At 51.2% G+C, this 20,293-nt stretch overlaps 1 protein-coding gene across 1 annotated transcript in view; it reads right to left on the bottom strand.

Annotated features, from left to right (window-relative positions):
• Positions 1 to 14,393, bottom strand: part of CHSY1 (chondroitin sulfate synthase 1) — a 61,588-nt gene extending 47,195 nt beyond the window's left edge. Inside the window, exons 1-2 of the mRNA XM_085233973.1 lie at positions 13,837 to 14,393; positions 7,008 to 7,503 (exon numbers count right to left, since the gene is read on the bottom strand). Coding sequence (XP_085090099.1) covers positions 7,008 to 7,503; positions 13,837 to 14,123 — 783 coding nt within the window. The 5' untranslated portion in view covers positions 14,124 to 14,393. The remainder of the gene's footprint in view (positions 1 to 7,007; positions 7,504 to 13,836) is intronic.
• Positions 14,394 to 20,293: the final 5,900 nt, after the last annotated feature.

A 20,293-nucleotide genomic window follows, 5' to 3' on the forward strand; every position in this document is an offset into this window, starting at 1 on the left:
GGAAATGAGGTTAGACAGATGCTGAACAACTAATCCTCCTTCAGCAAGGGCTATGTGCTGCCACCAGTTTGCATACACCATCTGCAGAACCACCAGGCATCAAGCAAAGCTACGGCCCTGCTGCAAGAGCTTGGTGCTGAGGCTGTCATCCTGCATCATCCCGGCTGGATGTGGCTCTGGGCAGCCTGGGCTGCTGGTTGGCAACCCTGCACATAAGCAGGGGGGTTGAAACTGGATGAGCACTGTGGTCCTTTTCAACCCAGGCCATTCTATGATTCTATGATCTTCCGCAGGGCTGTGGAGGAAGCAGCAGTCACACAGACAGCAGCAGCCCAGTAGGTGTTATTTTCCCCCAAAATATTATGAAAAGCCTTCAAAGAACATTAGTACACCAGCATGGTTGGCTATAAGCAGTGTCTAGAGCAACTCAAGCTAATTATCTGGGTGCCTTCACCCAAGTAGAAAAAAAATCCTTTACAGTGAATAGGTTTTTTTGTTTGTTTGTTTTTAACAGAAATAAAATCCATCACATCCATCCATTTAAAAAAATCACCTTTTGTTTATTCTCTACAATAATTTAGTTGCTTTTATTAAAGAAATTGCATCAGAGGCGTAACGCAGCCAGCACTGAGAGCATCTGAACTGGATGTGCCATCCCTTCAGTGACCTCAGTTAGTTTACATTAAGCCCCTTCCCCACATCAGCACTTCATTTGTATTTCCCATCACCAAACAGGCCTGGCTTTTGTCTCCCCTTCTTACAGGCTCTGACACCTCCGTGCTGCTGGGGCTGTAACTGCTTACACAACTTGGTGGTAACAGAAAAAAGCAGCTATTCCCCCCAGATTTACACACAGCCTCCCAAAACATCCAGGTCACTGTTACCTTCTCCCGATACACCAGCTACAAAGCTCCATGCCAAGAGCCCCAGCTGAAGCTGCCTCACATCCACTTCAACTGAGAAAGCCAATTTGCTTTTCTTTTTTACAGCCCAGTCACTTGGGGCATTTCACAACGAATTTGTTTGTACAGCAGCATGCAGCAGTTTATTGCCCCAGGGTGAGGGGTACTGCTGGCTTTTAAACCACTCCAATCCCATCCTGAACCAACTGGTGTCCTTCCAAGGGCCCCAGGCAGGTGGCATTCACCGGGGATTACAGCACAAAGCTCGTTAGGGACAAGGAAGGATCTGAATGCTCTGCCTCATGGCTCCAGCAAGAACCTACCCTGCATTCCCATTGCTTCAGGAGAGAAAAATACACCAGAAAGCTTCAGGGCACAGCCTCCTCCTCTCTGCTATCCCACAGCTGCTAAACCCAGCAAACCCAAACCCTCAGATATCTCCTATGCACCTTAATTAAGCAGCTGGGATGACGAGGCGTTTTATTTGAGTTCTTTATCCCACCATGCAATGAAGGATTAGCCTTGTCCTCAAGATAGCAGCTAATCCAGGCAGCTACCAAACTCAGCAGGCAGACAGATCCCAATCTTAACAGAACCACTGCACTCCAAAAAGCCAATAATGAGGAAAAAAGCAATGCTTCTGCTTCCTGGGTTCACAAGTGAAGTTTCCTTAGTGTCTACACCACAGCACCAACAAACCTCAGCACAGACACTGCAAGCCATCCAGCCAACCAGGAGCAGATTAACTACCCATGTGCTCACAAAAATGAGTCAGTCTCAAACAATCACCTACAGCCTGCAAAGGTTCGTCTAAGCACAAATCACATGGGGTTCCCCTTTTAAAACAAGAGCATGCAGAAATCAGTGAGATCCAGGCTCAGGTGACTTTGGTCCAACACTCAGACCTGATACAAAGCAGTTCTTGGTCTCCATAACAGAGAGAAATCCTTTACCAGCCCAGGTGTAGAGGTCACTACGAAATGATCCAGTGGTGCCTTCACTTTTTCCTCTCAGATATTTGTTTCTCAAATATGTAATTATTTTCTGAAGTGAAAGAGTTTGGTCAAGACTTGGGTGCAGATCTGAGAGCACTGCCCCTATTCCGAACCCTCCCAACCCACACCTTGGTTTCATCAACCCAAACTGCTGTCTCTGCTCCTTCTGTGACCTCTCTGCCCTCCTCCTTAGCAAACATTGCTCCCAAAATTAGGCCCTGTGGTCACCTCTCGCTGCCTCCCCCTACACACCACAGACTCCCTGTGCCATCAGCAGGCATTTCAGCCTCCCCAGGCATCACTTCCCCCACCTGGATAAGGCTCTTCTCTATTCTTACCTGCATGCTCTGGCAGTGCCACTGCTCGTTACCCTCACGAAGAGCAATATCTATCCACACACCACTCTGGGACCAATGGCCACCCACCTCTAACTTTATCTGAAGCCAAGCAGACATTTCTGAAGCATCTCAAAGATTAAATTCGCTGCTTAAGATAAGCCCATTTATAAACATGCACTGCACAAACCAGGATGCTCGTATCCTCCCTCCTCACACACACGATTTAGACTGCTGGTTCCTTGAACGAAGAGCTTCAAGAGGCTGCATGCACATGGCAGGATACAGGTCTCTGCTGCTGTCAGGCTTGCCAAGTTCTGCACTTTCACTTCAAAGATTTAAAAAAAAAAAAAAAAAGAAGAAGAAGAAAAAGAAGAAAACAAGAGCACAAGCTTTGAAGCCAGGACAACGCATATAAATCAGAGCACCTGATTTCAGAAGCACAGCTGGATGCTGCTCCCAAGAAGACACATCGAGCCTCATATGTCTGCTGCCTGGAGTCCAACACAAGGATCCACCAACCCAACACTGCAGCTCAGCGCAGCCCACGGAGAGCAACAGTGCCCAAAGCACAGCAGCCCCGGGCCCATCCCTGCCCATCCCACCCCACGCCGGGCATCAGCCAGCTGGAAACAGGCTGCTCTCCTTCCTCCTTTCTCAGAGGGCAAAGCAAGGGAGCTGGAGTTCAGCAGGCAGGAGGTGCATCTGTCCTCAGCATTTGGGTTCTGATCAATAGCTGCAGGACTTGCCTTTTTCTTCTTCTTCTTTTTTTTTTTTTTTTTTTTTGACTTCTGGCTATCATACAGAAAACCATAAACCTTAGTTTCGCCCAGGGGAGAGTCCATTCCAGAAACAGTATGTTCTGGCACTGCCAATGTACTTGGCAGATAGAACGTGCACTTCGAGGGCTTTCCTAACTTCAGTGAGTTTCAGAGTAGCAATTATCCTCAATTACTGCAGATGAAAGACCGCACGAGATGCCAGCACAACCCACCCTCCTCCCAGAAGCCCCCCACCACCCACAGCCACCAGCACCCCACTCCTCCCCAGCCAACGCCCGGAGGTTGGACCACTCCTCAGTGCCCACCAAGGATCACTCCCTTTATCACAACTTTTTTTTCTTTGCCATGTACAGAGGGGTTCATTACTGAAGAAACAATCGGGTATGTATCAGCACTACCTTGATTTCCAGCAGCTACAGAGACCTCGTGTTAAAGGTACCAGCACTCTTAAGCTGAAGATACCAAACCCTCCATACTGAAACAGTGCTCGGTCATTGCAACAAACAAGATGGAAAGGATACTGAGCTACACAAGGATGGTTTCACAATTCAGATGTAGGAAACCTAAACTTGAAATGAAAACCGAGATCAGCAATTTGTTGTGATGGTTAACTCACAGACGAGATGCCTGCCATCAGTGCTGGGACACGAAGGCAGCGCACGGCTCTGCAGTGCCACAGCACACAGGAGCAGCCCTGGCATCTTCTCAGTGCCAACCAGATTGCTGCCAGGGGGAGATGGGAGAAGGAAGGAGGCTTAGATACGTACATTGTTTCTGAGGAGAACACCCAGCAGTGTGCCACGAGTCCAAAGCACCAATATTCACTAGAAATGCAGAGTCACGTCCCAGTGAGTGCAGCACAAGCCTTTCCTCCTTTTCAAGAGAAAGGACTGCACTGTATATTGCCTCATAAGCCATCAAGCTCCCATCTGTACTCTGCAGATATTTCACAGCCCTGCTTTTTTTATGGGTTTTTATCCATAGCTTCGGCTGCTCCACCCTACAGGCGGCTGAGGTTTAGAACTATTTGTTGATAGCCGTGGCAGCCTTGGTTTTCTTTTTACAGTGATGATAATCCTTGTTGTAAAGAACTCAGCGTTTTAAGATGTGTGTCTCACTCATGACTCACTCAACCTGTCCCATGGAGGGCCACAGCCACACACCAGCCATAGGAGCCCAAAACCTATAGGTGCTCCAAGCTGCTCCCAGAGCAGAGCTGGAGGGTGAGCTGGGTTTTCCTGCAGCATACCCCTATTTTTGTTGTATCTTTCCTGGGCAGGACGAAGCAGGAAGTCCATCCAAAGAATCGCGGTGTCAATCCTTGTACTGTATTTGCTGAAAAGCTCCCGAGGGCAGGAAGAGCACCAACAAATGTTTACAGGTCTCAAGGTGGGCAATAAGCAGTGCTGCTAACGGAGTGGTCTGAGAGGCACTGCAGAGAACAGCAAAGTGACAGAAACACAGGAAGGGGAGAAAAAGGGTTTGGAGACAGATTTAGAGACAGGCTGCCGAGAGCAGAAAAAAAACACAGAGCCAGGACTGGAGGCGCGGCTGGGCACGCCACCAGAGAAAGAGGCAGCGAAGATGAGCAGCACAGTGAGGACATTGTAGGATCCTAAAATCAGAGAAAGGGGGCACTGACAGTCGTGGCAATGAGTAAAACGACTCCGGGCGCAGTGCCCACGGCAAGGGCAGTGCAGGAAAAGAAACCGCCCGAGGGGAGCTCCGGTGGGGCCCTGCGTGTGCTGGGGCTGAAACCAAAGAGCCGGGGGCAGCCCAGCCAAGGACCCGAGCTCCTCACTGCTGCTGCAATGTGAGCCTGCAGAGAGGCAGTGCAGAAGGTGGAGCTGCTTGGGTTTGGTTTTACCGAGGCCAACACAGCCCTGTTTGCAGAACCTCGCGCTGCAGCCGCTTCCCTTTCAGTGGGAATTCTGAGAAAGGCAGTGGCTGTGCCCCAGCACAGATAAACCTGCTCTATCAGAAGTCCATGCAGCACAACACTGCACAGTGCTCGCAGTGCCCTGATACGTGACATTCATCAACGTACAAGACATGGAAAATGTCACTTTTACACCCAGCTACCCTAACACAGCTGTTAGGACAGCTGTGCTGTTTCACACTGCTACTGCTTTGTCTTTGATAAAATACCAGGCATGTTTCATCTGCTTGCCCAGGCAGTGAGAGGACCAGGTTGAAAAGTACAAAAAGACAGCAGGATTTGAAGCTGAGGCCTCAACTGAATGAGAGGAGAGCTGTTCCTCTTGGAAGTGGCACCATCCGAAGAAGTCCTCCCTCTCTCCAAAACTCACCTCGGAGAGTGGGGAGGCCCAAAGAAAGAAGTTGGGGTTACCCACGCCTGGAGATGCTGAGGTTGGATGGGGGCTTGGGCAGCCTGAGTGGTGGGGGGCAACAAGCCCACAGCAGGGGTTGGAACTGCACCATCTTTAGGGTCACTTTAAGCCACTCTGTGATTCCAAGAAACAAGTGAGCATCAGCAGCACACAGCCACAAGCACTTCTGAGTGCCATGCAGCTCGCACACCTCACACACTGCAACTCCAGGCAGCTCACCTGGAAGAACCCAGTGCCGCAGGCCACCCCACAGAAGCTGATTAAACAAAACTGCCTTTGAGGTGTGGTTGCACGCTGCCATTATTTCAACCCAAAATCTAATCACAATGAATTGAGGGGGTCTCTGCCAGTTTCAGTAGGACCAAAACGCTGATCTTCAGGAAGTACCAAACACCACACGGTAGAGGCACTCATAACGAAAGCTGTTCCAATTCAGAATGACTGAAGTGAAAATTTTACGCTGCCAGAGACTGTGGAAAAAACGTTACTGACTCCTTGTGAAGGCCTAACCACAAGGCTGGCAGTGCATAAACTATTCCAGGTCGGTGAGCTGGGAATGCGGGCAGCCACCGTCAGTCCAGAAAGCCTTTATGAACAAAAGATAGGAGTAAGTTACTGCTGCTGGAAACCTCCTTCCCCTCCCACAGCAGCTCTCCTGTCACCAAACTGCGAGCTGAAATGAAGCACGAGCTCTTGGGGGCAGAGGACTCAGTAAACACGTCAAAGTTTAACGCGAGGCTTTGCCAGTGAAAGAGGAGTCAGCAGCAGCCTCTGTGACCACGGCTCCGCTGTCAGATGGATGGAAGAATCTCCCTTTTTACCACATCTCATAAAAGGACAAAGCAGCAGTTGTAAACCAGTCATAAATGTTTGCATAAAAAAGATAAACCATTCGCCCTCTGCTGCGCTCTCAGCTAACTTCCCAGAGAAACCCTCTAGCATTTCCCCAGGAGAAGCTGCAGGTTGAGCACAGCGGCTGTTTCCAATCAGACAGCCTGCAAACAACCAGGGCTCACTTCAAAGAGCTGAGGACCCCAGCAGGAGAACCCCCGCTGCCCCCCACAGCATCACGAAGTGCTGCCAAAAGCAGGCTGGCCAAACCTGCAGCCACAGCAGCACGGGCAAACGCTGTCTGTCAGTGTCAGAGCAGTGGCTTGGCCCTGCTGTCACCGAGGAGCTGCTTGATAGGTGCTGGCAGGACAGCATGGCAGCACCAGTGCCGATGAGGCAGCTCTGCAGTGGTAATGGTTTGGGAAACACTGCCATTGTCAAGGCCAAGAGCTGTCTGCCTGGCATCTTTTAACTGTGACAAGAAACAAGCAATGGTACCACCTATTTTCCATGCTGATACTGTGACACAGCCAGCAAAGTCACCACTTATTTAAGCTTATTCCCCTTTTGATTAAATAAACATATCCATTACAAACAACAAACATTCCTCCCACCACCCCAACGTGCCCAGCTGGGCTCTGGTTCCCTCCTTACTTTCACGTTCAAGCAGGACTCTCCTGGGACAACACACGTAAGAAACAAGAGCACCAAAACCACCCAGTGGCAAAGGGAGGTGAGCTTTGGAGCAGCTGCTGTGTGGCCCTACAGCCTCCGCCTCCCCCAAAACACGCTCCCTGCCCCCCAGCCTTACCTCGTATGACCACACGCACTGCACGCCCGCAAACCTCCGCACGCATCTTCCCACTTCCACGTCCTCGTGGGTGGTGTACATCTCTCGCAGGCACTCGCCAATGTGGGGCACCATTCTCCGCAGGACCTCCCGGCTCATGATCACTCCGGGTCCCCCCATGCAGAAGTTCTCGCCCGGCTCCAGCGCCAGCTTCCCCATCTCCTCCGTGGTACCCAGGCCGGTCTGCCCAAGAAAGAGGGGCTCGCTGCTGTTCAAACTCCTCAGGAAGTTCTCCAGTTTGTCCCCTTTGATGTAAACGTCGTCATCGGCTCTCATAAACCATTCGTATTTGTCCAAGTAGTGGTCATGCATGTATTTGAGCATCATAAAAGATTTCTTCTGGGGTGGGTAGGAGTCGTCGACACCTGGGAGCGGCACGATGGGGATGGGGATGGAGGTGTCCGAACCCTCACTGGAGAAGAATTCAACCTTGCCAGGAATGCTTTTGGACCAGGTTCTAGGTGAAAAAGACAGTAAGAACTCACTGAGTATGCAAACAGAAGGAAGCAGAAAGCACTACCCAACAGAGATAACTCAAAGGAACTACACCTCATTTGCTTCACAGATTTTCTTTTTAAATGCCTGGAAGGGTTATTTTTTTTTCCATGCAAACGAAGGCATTTGTGCTGCACCCTGAGCAACTGGTGCAGCATGCAGAAATACCTGAGACAGCGAGCACCTGAACACTGCCTTTGCAGCTGCACCTGATAAAAAATAATACGGTAAGAGCAGTTCACTCTGTCCTTAAGCATACTCAGTGTCCATCTAACAGCAACATCAAAGCAAATCAAGACAGGCAAGCAGCCCCTACAAGTGGATTTAATGCCTCAGAAATTCCCTGCGAGTTATTCAGCATCATACCCACATCCCATCTCCCCCAAGCCTACTCAAAGCTCAAAATCACGTTCAGAAGTACAGATTTCCAAGGGCTAAATAGATGGCAGATTACACAGTAACGCAGAGGCAGTGCCCTACGGGAAAAGCAGTGTGTGGTAGCAACACGATGGCTCTGTCACACCAGCACAGGACTGGTGTAAAAAGCAGACTGGAACATCGATGACAGACACGTAATGGCACTTCTGAGGTGAAGGATGCAGTCCTCCTTCAATACATCACCATCACTTTACCAGCTGACTCCCTGCACGGGTTCCTTGCCAAAAGCAGAACAGACCTTGGGCAGCAGAAACCACATGCAATTGGAAATGTACAGAATTAGCCACACACCAAGCCAGAAATTTAAAAATATTTCCAAAGAATCCAACCTTAACTTTGCCTGGGAAATGCTAAAGCATTTAAGTGGGTTTAACTACGTACCAACTTGGACAGTTAGACAATCCAGCTTTGTGTAATGAATATCATCCAATTGCTTTAAAAGCTTTGTCTTCTGCATTTCTTACTCATAGGGGTAGAGTTACATTGGAAAAGTTTAGATCCTGGCTTCCCACAGAAGCACACAGCAAATGAAGTCAATGGAAACATTCCCGTTGACTTCACAACAGAGGTGATGGGGCCCTTAATCATCAGTGATGTAATTAATGCACAGTGATAGTTACATCCTGGCACAGCGTGGCAAGCTGCCTGTCTTGCAGTGACACATCCTCATGTTCAGCTTCCCTTAGCTGCAAAGAAATGTGTTTATTTTCTGACGGCCGTGCTCTGGTTGCACATCAAAGGGTTTGAATGAAAAGATTACGTGGGAAATTGCTCTTCCCATAGCAACTCACTTTAAGGATTTCATCAAAAAGCAAGTTCAACACGCACTCAGATTTGCATCTCAGAGAAAGGAAAGGTGGGAGCTGAGAGCTGCACCTCATCTCACCTCTGTGACCAGCTGTGATCTCTGCAGGACTGACCTTCACTATTTTACTTTATTTTTTATGTTTAACGCCCTTCTCCTGCTGGTTCCTGGTTTCAATTTTCTCCCCTCCCTCTAACCAGTCTCCCTCACCCTGGGACCCCCTTTGGTATTGTCAGCACAGAGATCCCATTCAACAGAGGCGGAACAAAACATATGTACATCTATAAACCGGGACAGATTTGATTTCCAGCCCTCATATTGCATTAAAGCCCCAGGCTCAAAGCCAGCTTGGCCCAATTGTTTCTTGGACCTGGGCCATATTTAAAGTTTCATGCTAAAACAGGAGGAAAGCAGAGAAATCTCCCCGTAGTTTCAGGGTCACAGCGCACAGAACAGGGCCGTGCCCATGCAGTGACTGCAGCCTGGGGCAGCACTGGGACACGGCTGTGGGACTGCAATGCATGTTTGAACTCAGACAGATGAAATGTGCTCCCACACCAAAAAGTTGCCTGTGTGTCTGTGTCAGTGTGAACGCTGCTCAGCACTGACTAAAACAATAAATGTGCTGCTCTTCTTGTCCAAGCCATGGCCTGATGCTCGTGTCCCCCCTCATCAGGGACAGGACACAGCAAATTGTTTGCAATACATGTTACAGCACCTACCAAAAGAACCCAAAGCACACACTGTAACATCACAGAATCACTAAGGCTGGAAATGACCTCTGAGATCCTCAACCCCACCCCGCATGCCCGCTGCCCACATCCCTCAGTGCCACATCCCTGTGGTTCTGGGAAACCTCCAGGGACGGTGACCCCACCACCCCCTGCACTGTCTGTGCTGGTGCAGCACCACTCTTCCTGGGAAGAAACATTCCCTAATATCCAACCTGACCCACCCGGTGCAACTTAGGGCCATTACCTCTTATCACAGGCCACACATATCACTGTACAGGCATCTTTCCAGCCCCAGTCTCCCCCAGAATTAAGGACTGATAAATGCAGGGCCGGATTCTGTTCAAAGGTACTTCTAACTGTGTTCTCTGACTCAGGTTACGGGCAGCAGCCTGCCCTGCCCAGCTCCTCGGGCACAGCCAACACCTCCCTGCTGCAGCACTGCTCCCACCAGCTGACACTGCTCTCCTGGTCAGGGCTTCTAAGGTAAGATCTGCAAACAAATGTTTGATAATTAAACAGAAAAAACACAGAGGAAAATATTTGTAGAGAAACCCGGCACTGCCCTTCCCTTGGGAGGACTCTCTGGTCATCCTCAGCTGTCACCAGACCTTGCCAGCCCTGCTGGTGGCCTTGGCCAGCTGAAGCTCCAGGATGCTCGACTGCCCAGAGAGCAATATCAGGTTCAGGACACAACCGATACGTGCGCTGCACTGGTCATTTAAAAACCAAACAACCCCCAACCTTATCTCCTCCGTGTAATCTGAATCTGCTCGGTTAAATAGGAGGATGCTCATGAATCAGGACAGCACAGCTCTCCGTTACCTCCCCAAGAGCACGCTGACAGCACGCCTGGCCATGTGCAACCTGCTTTCTCCATGCGCTGGGAAGGTAACACTGACAGAGCACAGCTCGGGGCAGGAGGAGCACAGACGCAGAGTGCTGCATCTTCTGTTTTCACAGTGTTCCTGATTTATCTGCATTACCTTACTTTATCAGCAGCTCTGCAGACTCAGCACCAACAGCCTGCCACCTCAGGTTTCCCTGAGAAACAGGGGACAGAAACTGACCCATCACCTGCAGGCACATGGACTCAGGGTGTGTTCCACAGCCCCAGGCCACGTGGCAGGTGGCCGATGGATTCCATAATCTTGGGAAGTTCCCTCCATCTGAACTGTTCAGTTCTATATGCTTACTTTGGGGTATGCAGGCAACTTAATTTCTCCTGCTGGCCCATGCACTAGCACCATCTACTCCTATTTGATGTGTGTCATACTGTTCTATAAACACTTGCATAAATTTTTGGTGTTTTTTTTTACCACCAGGAAAGCCCAGCACGTTGTGTTTGCCCCAGGTGATACAGGAGCAGCTAACACAGCATTGTGACACGACCAGAACAGCTGACACATTGACCAGAACGTGTCAAGCGCTGTCATGACGTTCAAAGTCACTTCTTCTAAGAGATAAAAGAATGCACACACTGCGATCCACCCTATTACCTCACCACCAACCAGAAAGGACCAGAAACAATAAATACCAACCAATGGCCTAGACAGAGGCTCTGAATTTATTAAAAAAAAGAAAGAAAAAAAAGCATAAAAATGTGTTTGGCATTATGCTTCTGCAGCAGCTACTGGGAGCTTATAGAGATAATACCAATGCCTTTCAATCCCAAATCCTGCTGGCTGCCTTTCGCTCAGGCTCCTCCAAGCACTCAGGTTTTTGGATCCCAGAGAGTTCAAGGCACAGGCTCCCAAGGGCACACTTCTGCCCCATGCTCAAGGGAGAAGGATTCAGCCCGGGTACAGTAATACATGGCACTTCTGCCCTGCATGTAGATGGCTCTATGGGACCGCCCCAAACCAAGAAATCCCATGGCCCTTTTCCCCCAGAGCTATGAAGCAGTCACAGTGCTGTGGACGAGGCAGACGTGGTCTCAGATGCCAAGCCCTAACACCCAGCCATCAGCTGCATTCGTGCTGCTCTGCTTACAGGTTTCCCAGGAAATCCAGTTGCTATGCAATTAAAAAAAAAAAAAAAAAAGAAAGAAAAAAAAAAAAGGTTAACTGCCTGATATTTCTGCTCCTGAGACAGCAGGCTTAAATCTTTTGGGAGAATGCTTATCCCTATGCTCTCCTTCCCGTACGTCCTTTAGCACAACTCCTCTCAATTGCAACCCATTGCTGCACTTTCCCTGAACCCCCGCTGTACCTTAACTCCTTCCTGCGCTGCTCCTTCCCTGCCTTTCATGTCTTTTCACGTGTCATCGCAGCTTCTGCCGCTGCACTCTGCCAGCCTGCTCATAGGGAACCTGGCTGTCAGAGACAAGAACTGCCCAGAGCAAACCTGGCCATCTCAAGCTTATTCTCTGCCTCGCAGACTACAAAAGCACAACTGTTTCAAAGAGCCGGCCCCTCCTGACAATCCAGCGGCCCGCTCTGCCTTGCAGTGGTCATTTTGCAGTGATTGATGTTCAGGAAGTGGATTGCTTCCCCTCTCCTTAGATCTATCTGGATTCACAGCAGCGCCGATCGGCGAATGCTTTCCGCTCCGGCCCCTTTCAGCAGTGTCTGTCAATGGCCTTCAATGGCCTTTGAGCCGCGGCAGTGCGGAGGTATTCAGCCCCTGCATCCCTAATTCCTTTCAGCCGAATCAAGGCTCCGCACACGCTGCCACCCGGGAAAGCCTTGCGAGCAGCTTCCCGTTGGGCGCGCTGTGCCAGCGATTCAGCTCCCCAGGATGCTTTGTCAATGTGGTAATCCCAGCGATTGTCTGCTTGAACACTTCATGGCAATCAAAAGCCATTTAGGATTTCAGGTTTGTCTTCCTCTCCTCTCCCCCTCCCCACCTTCTCCCAAAGATGTCTTCCTGTCACCAGGACATGAGCTCATTTCTTTTGCCCATGGCAGGAGGAAGATGCATTCAGCCCTACCGCATCGCTGAGAGCCCCCATTATTCAGCCTTTCCGAGAGCTGACAGCCCCTCTGGAGGTTATACCAAAATAGAAGGGCAATAAAAAGTGATGCTCTGCCTCCTTCCCAGGGCTGACGGAGCCCGATCTGCTACACTGCATCTTTAACCGTTTTATTTCATGCACGGATGTTGCAGATTTGGATCCATATACCCTTCAAGCATGGAACCGCTCAGCAAGAACGAACCAAGGGGTGAGAGCCCTTCTAACTTCCCATCCTAGCAAGGAGAGGGTCAGGCTGGATACTGACAGACATTTATTCTCAGAAAGAGCAGCAATGCACTGACACAGGCTGCCCAGATGGTGGGATCACCATCCCTGGAGGTGCAACAGAACCACGAAGGTGTGACGTGGTCAGTGGGCACGGTGGGGCGGGTTGGGGATCTCAGAGGTCCTTTCCACCCTCAGTGACTCTATGAATGAGAAAACACCCACAACCAACCCCATCCGCAGGCCACGCTGTGAGAACTGCCCCTTCTGGGATCCCTGACACAAGGCTGATGGCTGCCACACAAACAGCCCTGCCCCAAGCCCTGTTCCACGTGTCCCAGCACAGCTCCATGTCAATGCCCATTGCGCAGCTCGTGGGATCTGCAATCCAGCACGCTCCAACCCACGCGGTAAAGAAAATTCATAACCCTGAAGAAACACATTCCTTCACCTATTTCAAAGCATCACTCACACACCCTCCCATAACTTAATTACAGATCTTCTACTGGAAGAAGGCATTAAAGCTCCATTAAAACCGACTCTGGTGCCCGATGTGCCACAGACTGCCCCGACTGAGCCATTTCGCCGCGTTTAACGCTGACCTGAGAAGCGGTGGGACAGGGCACATCCCAGCGATGGAGCGGGGTTTGTCTCAGCACAGGAATAAAAGAAGGGGACGTTTTATTGGGTTAGGGCCGCCCCGGAGCCCCGCTGCACCCAGCTCTTAACTCTTTCCGATCCCGGCCCAGCACCGGGGCTACGGGTGCGTTTCGGAGGGGCTCCGCGCGGCCACATCTCCGCTCCGGGGCCGCCTACCGGGGGGTGACAGCGGCACACGGCCGCGCTCGGAGCGCAGCTCCCACCCCGCGGTGCCGCTCCCCGCTCCGGCACGGCGGCAGCCGCCACCCTTTGTTCCCGGAGCCGCCGCCGGCTCTCCGCGTAGCCACTCGCTCGCGGATCGGGGCCATCCGCGGACCGGCGGCGGCCCAACTTTCTCGCCCTCACGTCCCTCGGCCGCTCGAACCCCGAGGGAGCGGCGCAGCTCGGCGCGGGGCTCCGTCCCTCCCTCGGCCGCCGCTCCATCCCTGCGGCGCGGCGCGGCCCCCGGCGGAGCTCCGCCCGCCTCTCCCTCCGTCTCACCGGTGCGCGGCCACGGCGCGGCTCCTCAGGTACTTCTGCGCCGTCATCACCCCCACGAAAAGGAAGCTCTGCGCCGGCGGACCGGGGCGGCGCGGCTGCGGGAGGAGGACCGGGGCGGCGGCGGCTGCTGCCGGCGGCGGGCGGCACCCCGACGGGCGGCTCCGACGGGGCCGCGCCGCCGCCGCCAGCTCGGAGGCGCGGGGCAGGACGAGCCGCGAGGCGAGCACGAAGCCCAGCACCAGCCCCAGCAGCACGCTGAGCCAGGCGCGGCGGCCGCGGCCCGCCATAGCCCGGCGCCCGCCCGCCCGGCAGGCCCAGGCCCCGCGCTGCGCCTCCTCACAGCGCCGCCGCCGCCGCCGCCGCCCCGCGCTGCGCCGCCGCCGCCGCCGCCAGCCGCGCCGTGCCGCCCAGCGCCGCCATGGGGGGAAGGGGAAGGGACGGGAAGCGGAGGGAAGGGGGCGCCCGCCTCCCGGCCCTGCCCCTTCGGCACAGGCGCCGTGTGCGGCCCCGCGCAGCGCGCTGCCCGGCGCCGCTGGCCCCGCCCGGAGAGGGGCGGTGGGGGTGGGGGGTGAGGAGGGGGACGGAGGCGGCGCGGATTGGAGCGGAGCGGAGCGGGGCCGAGAGAGGCACCGCCCCGCAGCGACGGGCAGGGGGGGGGGTCGGGGTGAGGAGGGGAGTCTCGAACTCGGGACCTCGGGTGCGTAGCCGGGGGCGGGGCGGGGGTGCAGGGACTGCCGCGGAGGGCGTAGGGACCCCAGGGGGGACCGGGACTGAGGTAGCAGAGCGAGAGAGAGCCCGGGGCGGAAGCCGGGACTGAGAGAGCAGACGCTGAGTGCAGGGCCGGAGCCGGGGCTGAATCCCGAACCTCGGGGCAGGACCCGGCGCTGAGATCCCAGAGCCCAGCACGGGAGCCGGGACTGGGAGCCTCAGACCGGAGTCTCTCGGAGACCATCCGCAGCCAAGACGGGCGGCAGCCCCAGCGCGAGCATCCATCCCTGCAGACACGCGGCTCACAGCCTGAAGCGCCCACTTCTGCACTGTCCTCGGTTTAGCACAGATGGACACCAGCTCTCCCCACACCGCTGGGACACAGCCCTCCAGCCCCAGCTTTGCTTGGTGCCGCTGCATTCAACCCTGCTCTGCTGCCAGGGGGAAACGCAGGCACGAGCAGCTCCATCGTCCCCACCTTGCTAATTAAAGCCCCCAGAAATAGGTCAGGCTATTTCCATCCCGAGGCCATAATGACTGCTCAACAGTGTTTTCTTTCTCTTTGCCCACGCTAACTCTCCACGTGCATTTCATCTACAGAGAGCTTAGGCTTCAAACGCTGCAGCCCCTGAGCCTTGACATTTTAAAGGAAAAAACCTCCAGAAGCAGTACATCTAGTCCAGCCCACTGCCCACCCACTTATCACTGTGGTTTCTTCCACTTCCTACGCAGCTTTGCATCTCCAATTGCCAGTCTTTCCCTTTGCATCTTATAAAAGAAGTTATTTATATTGCGGTGTCATCCACGACAAGCTCAGACGAAAGTCTCAGCATATGGCAGCATGTTATTGAGTAAGGAGCATTGTGAAAGGGAGCTCCAAACCAGCCTCTCCTGACACAAACAGGCACATAGGATGGGTTTTTATGGTCTTTCTACAATAAGTGCCACATTTCTAGGAAACAGCAGGTAATGCTACAAACCAATTATCTGACAAATGACGGTACATCTTGAAAAAGAATGCTTGTAAGTGGCTTTATTGCTCCTGTGATAGCACAAGCCTGATAGCGAGGTCAGCACCAACGAGCTCAGCAGCAATAAATACCACGAGTGTCATAACAGTTGATTGTATTAAGCAAAAATAAAATAGAAACTGGAGAAGAAATGGAAGCAAATGAAAGAAAAGCAGGTCTGCTTTTAGTTACCAACAAGAGGAACACGGTAATACTGTGTGACGTGTTTGTGGGAAAAGGAAGAAAAGCAGAACTAAAAGGCAGAAGGCAGGGAAAGTGGGAAAAAAAAAAAAAAAAAAAGTGTAATTCTCTGCTATGTCCCAGGATTTACAATGCTTTGCTGCTATTTCCAACTGTTGTTGACCTGATCTCTTTCTCCTGGAGCTACCCTCAGCCCGTGCCACTCTAGATTTGTTATTCCCCCTTGGAAATCTTCCTTAAAAGGAGCCTCACCAACTCTGCTTCTCCCCTCTCCTCCACTTCTTCCTCCCCACAATCATCAGGTCCTAAAGCATGGGAAAATGACAGATGTTCAAGCTAAAATAAAAAGGCCTCTGCTCTTTTCCAAGAGAGGGAGATGTGGCAAGTTTGTGAGCAGGAACAGGATTACTCTCAGCGTGCTCCAGATCAGCAGGAAAAATCTCCTGATTCAAGGGAAAGATGCTGCGGCCTATGAATTGCAGGAAAAGGCAGAGCTAGTGTGGTTAAAAGGCAATAAAAAAGGAGGGTTGGGGCAGTGGAGCTGTCAGCTGGCTTCTTCCCATGAAGAAAAGGAGTTAGTCATCAGAACTGAAAACTTCATGCAAGTTCAGCACACATGGAAACGATGAAGCGAGGAGCAGCGAGGAGAGGCAGCCAGCATCCTCCCCACACTGCCTTCAGAGCAGGTAGGACAGCCCTTTGGGAGCCTGCTGTTAGCCAGCAGGACCACAGTGGGACTCCAATTCACTCCACAGAGCGCAGCTAAACCCAGCCCAGCTCACATGTGAGGAGTGAGTGCTGCTCTGCCGTGCTGTTTTCACTGTCCTGGGATTTATTCTGGCACATTCCCACTTTGGGTAGAGGAAAAGCACACGTCCCAGTGCCATCCTATGCCCTGTGAGAGCACACACACTCAGCCTTCCTACTGTCACAGGTCTGCAAGCAATGCAGTTGTGTGCATCACACTGACAGCTAAAAGGCTGAGCAGCAGCTGTATGGGTGGTGGGCAAACCCAAGCCTCACACTGCAGCAGGAGGCTGGCTGCCTTCCTTCTTCCAGACAGGTACATTAATGCCACCCACGTGCAGGCTTCAGCCTCTACCTGAAGGAACATTGCTGCCCTGTTGTCTGAGGCTTACAGAAAAGCCGTAACCAAGTATGTCTGGGGCGTGCTGCCAGGGCGAGACGTCCTGCGAGCATCCTGCACAGGGCTTCAGCACTGCCAGGGGTCAGGAACTGCTTCGCTTCGAAGGACACTGCAGGGAGAATCATCACTGCATGAGCACATCTGAAGAGCCGCAGCTCTCAGCACAGCCATGCAGCACACAGCACACAGCCAAGCAGCCCTCCGCAGGCACATCACCACATCTAAGCGCTTTCCCCTCTTAGCACAGCTCCTACAGTCTTAACAAATACTTGACGTTGTGCATTACTGCTAGCATAAAACAAAAGGTGAGGTATTCTCCCAGTGTAAAGGTGCATACAAGCACAAACATGCCAATTTTTATGCAGTGTGCTTTCTATTCTGCATGCAGATTTTGTGGGATTGCTCGAGGAAATACCGTGAGGGCTCTCCCAGGTCTGAAGGGGATGCACACCGCCTGCATGCAGCACACCTCCGAGCTCCCATCCCACTGCTCCTGTGAGATTAGCACACACACTAACAGGGAGAGCCCTCTCGACAGACCCGTGCAGTTTGGACTCCAAATCAGATGAACAAAACAGTAATCCTATTTTTAAATGAAGAAAAAGCCACGCACTTGAAGCAGCAAACTGTTCTGTACGCATGCAGTATAGATGCTATCCCTTTGGAATAAAGGAGCAGAACAGGAGAAAGTTTCTTCCACTTAGAGGACATTACCCTATATAGGAAAGAGAGACTGTCTTGCACTGCAATCATCTTTTTCCCCATCAGTTCTGATTGCCAACATATCCACAGTCGTGAGCCTGCTTACAGGATGTGCCTTCTACCCTATGCATCTTTTAACATATTTTAAAATCATACTTAAGGAACAAACTAGTTTCCCAGTACTCCAGCAGCTTTAATTATTAATGTTCCAGTACTTAAACCGATACAGTAAAATCTACCCAGACACTGGAAAATGAGCATACTTCATACTTTCAAGGTAACAGACTCACGATGGAAAAAATCTAGCTGGGCAACCAGCAGCATTTGTCTTTGTCACAGTATTTCCAGCAGCTCTGCATTTTCCTGAATGATGCAGAAACTCCTGCCCCAGTTCCAGCACCCACTTTTTCATCCCATCCCTTGACACGGACCAATCCTCATTTCTCCTCTCAGCTGAATCACTCGGAAGGCACACGTTCAAGGGACAGAAAAATGTCACCAGCTGCTGCTTGCTCTCAAGCCAGGACAACATTGCCATCCCACGGCCCAGCACCGCAGTGCAGCTCCCACGTTCGGTGGCTGCTGCCCTTCCAGCACTACAGCTCATTACGTAGCATACAGGAAGAATCTCGGTTTGTAAACTGTGGTAGAGACAGAAGAAGGAATGAAAGTATTCATTTATCACTGCACATTTTGCTCTGTGCTGAAAATGCCTTATACCAAGCACGCATTTCAAAACCAAAGCCATCAGAAGTCAGATGAATCGGAGCAGAGCCTGCATATCCAACAGCCCATCACGACAGAAATCTGCAATAAAACATGTGTCTGCACGTGGGTCAGCCCCAAAACCGAGCTGAGGAGACCTATTCCATTGCAGTCATTGACTGCTTTATAAAAACTCATGGAAGTTTTGGAAGATGCTGGCTCTGGAGCTAGCAATATAGGCAGGCTGTGTGCCAGCACTGGAACAGCTGGGCTGGAAGCTCACACAACTTCAGCTGCACAGCAGTGAAGCAGGGCCAGGACGCCGCCCAGCCAGCAGCCGTGTGCTCTTCCTTTGTGGTTGCAGAGCTCTTCCAAAAGCTAAGCTTCCATTCCAAAAAGGGGGAAAAAAAAAAAAATAAACCCACATCTTCAGCTTACTCAAGTTTAGATTGATTTTTTTCTACAGTTGGGAATTGTACTGTTTTAGGGTGCAGTGACGGCACGGACAGAAGCACACTGTGCCCCACTCTTGGCTAACGGTGTGGCTTTGCAGCCTGGACAACATCAAACATCTTTCACAGGGTGGATCTGATGCAGAGATATGAGCAGCTGTCAGCCAGTCCTGAATAAAATGCTACTGCCAGAGATGGGAATGGCCCCACTGAGTGCAGAAGGCATGAATTGAAGTGTTAGCACGGTTCAAAGACAAACCAACCCAATCCAAGCACGTGAATTAGAACCAGCACAGTCCAAGGACCAAGGCTCAGGGTGCAGAGTAGCAGCAGAACTGCCCAGTTCCATGAGAACAGAGCTTAGTGTCAAAATAGTACACATCTTTATAAATCGCAGTGGAATTTTGGTTAGCACTCATTACACGCCTGCATCCAGGCTCTGCTGGAACTGCAGTTCTCCACAGAAGGGAGTAAAGCAACCATTTTCATTCACACGATGTTTGGACAACACAGCAGGATGCCTGGCAGCAGCTCTGCTCACAGATTCGCTGTTTGCCCTCACTTCCTCGAGTCCACCTTCTGCTGTTCACTATCAAAAGCATCTCATGTAAGAAACGCCTTTTGTTGCTGCTAACAATTAGGTATGCAATGCAATACAAGCTTTTCGTCAGGTCATAACATTCAGTAAATCCAAATAAACTTCAAGTGATTTGTTTTTTGTTCAATTCCAGGACTCAGCATTTGTTGGTGAATATTTAATAGAACTATGCACAGATTAGACCTCACCTGCAACTTTAAGTTTCTCCAGCATATAACCCATCTGAGAGGCCATGAAAGTCAGCCTATCTGTATTTCTCAAGCAACTACCATTTTCAGATGTTTTTGTGCCACCAAAGTTAGTTTTTTGTCTTAGGATGCTCCAATACTCAAGACAGATTGCTGTTCAGCTGTCAAGTACCACGATAAGTAGCATTTTAACTCCACTGTATCAGCTCTAAGCTTGTTATCTAGTTTCTTCCAGTTGAAGATGTTTCCAGAACATCAGCATCAGTAGAATAAGAGGCTTCTTGCAAAACTGCTATTAAAAAAAAAAAGAAGAAGAAAAAAGAATTCTCCTGAAGGCTTTCTAATATATCTTCCATAATGGCAAGTTCTTGGGAGTTCATACCAAAGTAGGAACAACAGATTTACGAGTGAGTTCACTTTCACCGAATGTTTTCGGCATGCTTCACTCAACAGCTACAAGACAACAAGCAACCAGACTTGTTTGTGGTCAAGGCAGAACCTTCTTTTTGAAGTCAGAGGAAAAAACCCTTCTGTCTGTTTGCATAATTCATGAGGCAGAGGTTTTACAAACTGAGGTTCTTCCTCCCACTCTGTTCAGTAGCTTTGAAGCATCCGATCATGAAAAATGTAAGGACTTGCAAGTTGGGGGAGGGGGAAGGGAGAGAGAAAAATGAAATTTCAAGAAATATGTAAGTCACTGTGCTCTCTGGATATGTCTCCATATCTTAGAGTTGGGCAGAAATCCA

This window comes from Meleagris gallopavo, chromosome 12 (assembly GCF_905368555.1).
Source record: "Meleagris gallopavo chromosome 12, MGAL_WU_HG_1.1, whole genome shotgun sequence".
In the NCBI taxonomy this organism is placed as follows: Eukaryota; Metazoa; Chordata; class Aves; order Galliformes; family Phasianidae; genus Meleagris; species Meleagris gallopavo.